Source organism: Moschus berezovskii, chromosome 6, assembly GCF_049115385.1.
Source record: "Moschus berezovskii isolate FMDL1 chromosome 6, NW_MosBer_1.0, whole genome shotgun sequence".
Lineage (NCBI taxonomy): Eukaryota > Metazoa > Chordata > Mammalia > Artiodactyla > Moschidae > Moschus > Moschus berezovskii.
In genome coordinates this window covers 64232906-64236246 of record NC_142465.1, presented here as the reverse complement: position 1 = coordinate 64236246, position 3341 = coordinate 64232906, and the positions used below count along the sequence as shown (strand labels likewise).

Sequence of the window (3341 nt, the reverse complement as noted above, 5' to 3'; positions counted from 1 at the left end):
TTTGTCTTCTACAAAGAACAATGACTTTTTCCAATGTCAACTATTAAAGGCAAGTCCAGTAGTTTAAATAGAGCAGTAAGAAAAATAAGGCTATTTTCTCTAAGGGAAGAATATGAAACTGGGGAAATGAACATGTATTTGGAAATTTTGAGAGGAAAGGGGTTCATTTTATTTTGACATAGTGATTTTTTAAAATTATTTTTGTAACAGTCATTAAATTTGTTTACTCTTTCTAAAATTAAAACAATAACAAGACAAAAACATCAGAATTCTGCTGCCTATTTTTACAGAACATGACAAATTACCAAACAATATAAGGTAAGAGTGAATTTGAAAGCATGTGAGTTTTTTACAAATAATAAATCACCAACTGACTACTCGTCTATTGATTACTCTGGGAAAAACACTCTCCTTTTTCCAGATATAAGTTTCTTTAGCTTGTTAACTTATTAACATTAGAATGATTTTGATAGGAATAAATCTCAAAAAGAAAATAATCTGATCCCTTGGCTCTAGACAGGATTTTAAAGAAATATAAATAAGATACATTATTTTTCAAAAAACATTTTACAACTACTACAGTGTTTCCTTTTAGTGTCTAAATAATTTATACTCCTAAGACCCTAACCCTGATCTATTTAAAATCTTGCCCCTTTATAATATAATTATCTTCATATTTAATTTTTGATGGATCTGGTGAATAACAAAAATATTTCAAGACAACATCATACCATTTCACTGAAAGTCATCTTTTCCTCACCAAAATATTAAATTTCTCTCAGATTTCTTTATCAAAGGAAAAGGTGATAGATATCACACAGTGATTAAAAGCATGGATTCTGGAACCAGATTTCTTGGCTTCAGATTTCAACTCTGACCCTAGTAGGTGTCTTTCAACATATTTTATCTCTTGGTACTTCATTTTCCTTACTGTAAACTGGGGACTACAATAACACTCACTTCATATTATTGTTGTATGTATTAAATGAGCTATTATGAAAGCATTTAGAGAAGTGGCCTATAAAAGATACCACATAATGTTTGCTATTATTATTGTTGTCTACACAGAGGTATGCATATAAAGCCCTGGGGGAAAAAGTGATCTTATGTGAAGTGTCTAGTAAGTGAACTAATGATGAGTGTGAAAGTTATATTCAGGGTAAATAAGAATGCAGTCAGCAATTTCTTCTTCATGTATCTTTTGTTCAGTATCCATTTCTAAATAATTCTATCTAGACAGAATAAGTCTCTTTCTTTACTATGAGATGTCAGTTGAGGAAATGAAGGAAAATTGTTTTTATGAAAGAAATTTTGAGGCTCATCTGGAGAAATTCTAGCATACAAGTGCTGATAATTTTTGTGTTTGGTTGTGCACAATTTTTCTTTGTGAGTATACAAATTATATCAGAATCCATGGTTTCCATTACCCACAAAAAATAATTACAACTTTTAGGTATCTTAAAATTCAGTCATTTACTTTGTATCTGCTGGTACTCTATGTCTGCCAACCTAAGTTTTCCTAAACTAGACTACTGAAGCCCTTAACTCCAAACCCAGACTCCAAAATTGCTTCCAAAATGTCATTTATTGAAATATTTGTGCTCTCTTGCAATAACTATTCCCTAACATTTCATTTATTGCATAAATCATGAGTTGGAAATATATACAGAAGTTATATGTGCACTGTGAAAGGTATTTAGTGGAAAGACACTGTATTAGATTCAGAATGAAAAGATCTAATTCCACCACTTGAATATATTAGTAATTTTTAAGGTTAAGATAAATAATGATTTTAGAACAGACTCCTAATACAATAAGAGATTATTTATAACTAGGATGAAAGCCAAGAGTTCATTTGCTTATTTTGCTTTGTACTTCTCAGCAGGTTTCTGACATGAATGACAGGGAAACATGCAACCACTCGGAAGTGACTGACTTCATTCTTGTCGGCTTCAGGGTCCACCCAGAGCTCCACATTCTCCTCTTCCTGCTTTTTCTGCTTGTCTATGCCATGATCCTACTTGGGAATGTTGGCATGATGGTCATTATTATAACTGATCCCCGGCTGAACACACCAATGTATTTCTTCCTAGGCAATCTCTCCTTCGTTGATCTCTTCTATTCATCTGTTATTGCACCCAAGGCTATGATCAACTTCTGGTCTGAGAGCAAGTCCATCTCCTATGCAGGCTGTGTGACCCAGCTCTTTCTCTTTGCCCTCTTCATTGTGACTGAGGGATTTCTCCTGGCAGTCATGGCTTATGACCGCTTCATTGCCATCTGCAATCCACTCCTCTACACTGTCCAGATGTCAACACGTCTCTGTGTTCAGTTGGTGGCTGGTTCCTATTTTTGTGGCTGTATCAGCTCAGTTCTTCAGACCAGCATGACATTTACTTTATCCTTTTGTGCTTCTCGGGCCATTGACCATTTTTACTGTGACACTCGCCCACTTCAGAGACTATCTTGTTCTGACCTATTCATCCGGAGAATGGTTTCTTTCACCTTATCTGGCCTCATTATCTTGCCTACCATCATAGTTATTATTGTTTCTTATTTGTACATTGTGTCCACAGTTCTAAAGATACCCTCCACCGAAGGACGTAAGAAAGTCTTCTCCACTTGCAGCTCCCACCTGGGAGTTGTGAGTGTACTGTATGGTGCTGTCTTTTTTATGTATCTCACTCCTGACACATATCCTGAGCTCAGTAAAGTGGCCTCCTTGTGTTACACCCTAGTCACTCCCATGTTGAATCCTTTGATTTACTCTTTGAGAAACAAAGATGTCAAAGAAGCTCTAAACAAACTTTTGGAGAAGAAAAGTACTATTCTGTGATTATAATTTCTCTTCCACTAATGAGTGGTGTCTGTTTATTTTGTACTCCTCTGGCCATAAATGAAATTATTCTCCTGCGTATCATAGAAATATTATCAAAAGCTTTTTAAAGGTAGTGTATTATTTCCATATAGTACTTTATTTCCATGTGAACACCGTCAAATGTAAATGTCTTGGATATTGGAGATGCTCTGGACATTACAGAAGCATTGTCCAAGATGAATCTTCACATTAATCTCAAATAACAGTTTATTTCACAAAATTGATTTCTATTTGTTTTTATGACATTCTGCTGAATAATATTTTTATACATTATTATAGTGTTTAAACAATTATTTTGCCCAGTGTTAGTTTTGGAATGGCTCCTTCCCTTACACAATCCCGGATGGCTTAGACTGTAAAGAATCTATCTGCCTGCAATGTAGGAGGCCCAGGTTTAATCCCTCGGAGGTGAAGATCTCATGAAAAAGTAAATGGCCACCCACTCTAGCATTCTTTCCTGGAG

At 34.8% G+C, this 3341-nt stretch overlaps 1 protein-coding gene across 1 annotated transcript; it reads left to right on the top strand.

Annotated features, from left to right (window-relative positions):
• The first annotated feature begins 1836 nt into the window (after positions 1-1836).
• Positions 1837-2836, top strand: LOC129536078 (olfactory receptor 9K2). The gene has a single exon (XM_055394828.2). The coding sequence runs from the start codon at positions 1895-1897 to the stop codon at positions 2834-2836; it is 942 nt and encodes a 313-aa protein (XP_055250803.2). The 5' UTR covers positions 1837-1894.
• The last annotated feature ends 505 nt before the right edge of the window (positions 2837-3341 follow it).

Coding starts and splice junctions, on each gene's coding strand:
- LOC129536078 (XM_055394828.2), top strand. CDS start 1,895: ATGAATGACAGGGAAACATGCAACCACTCGGAAGTGACTGACTTCATT.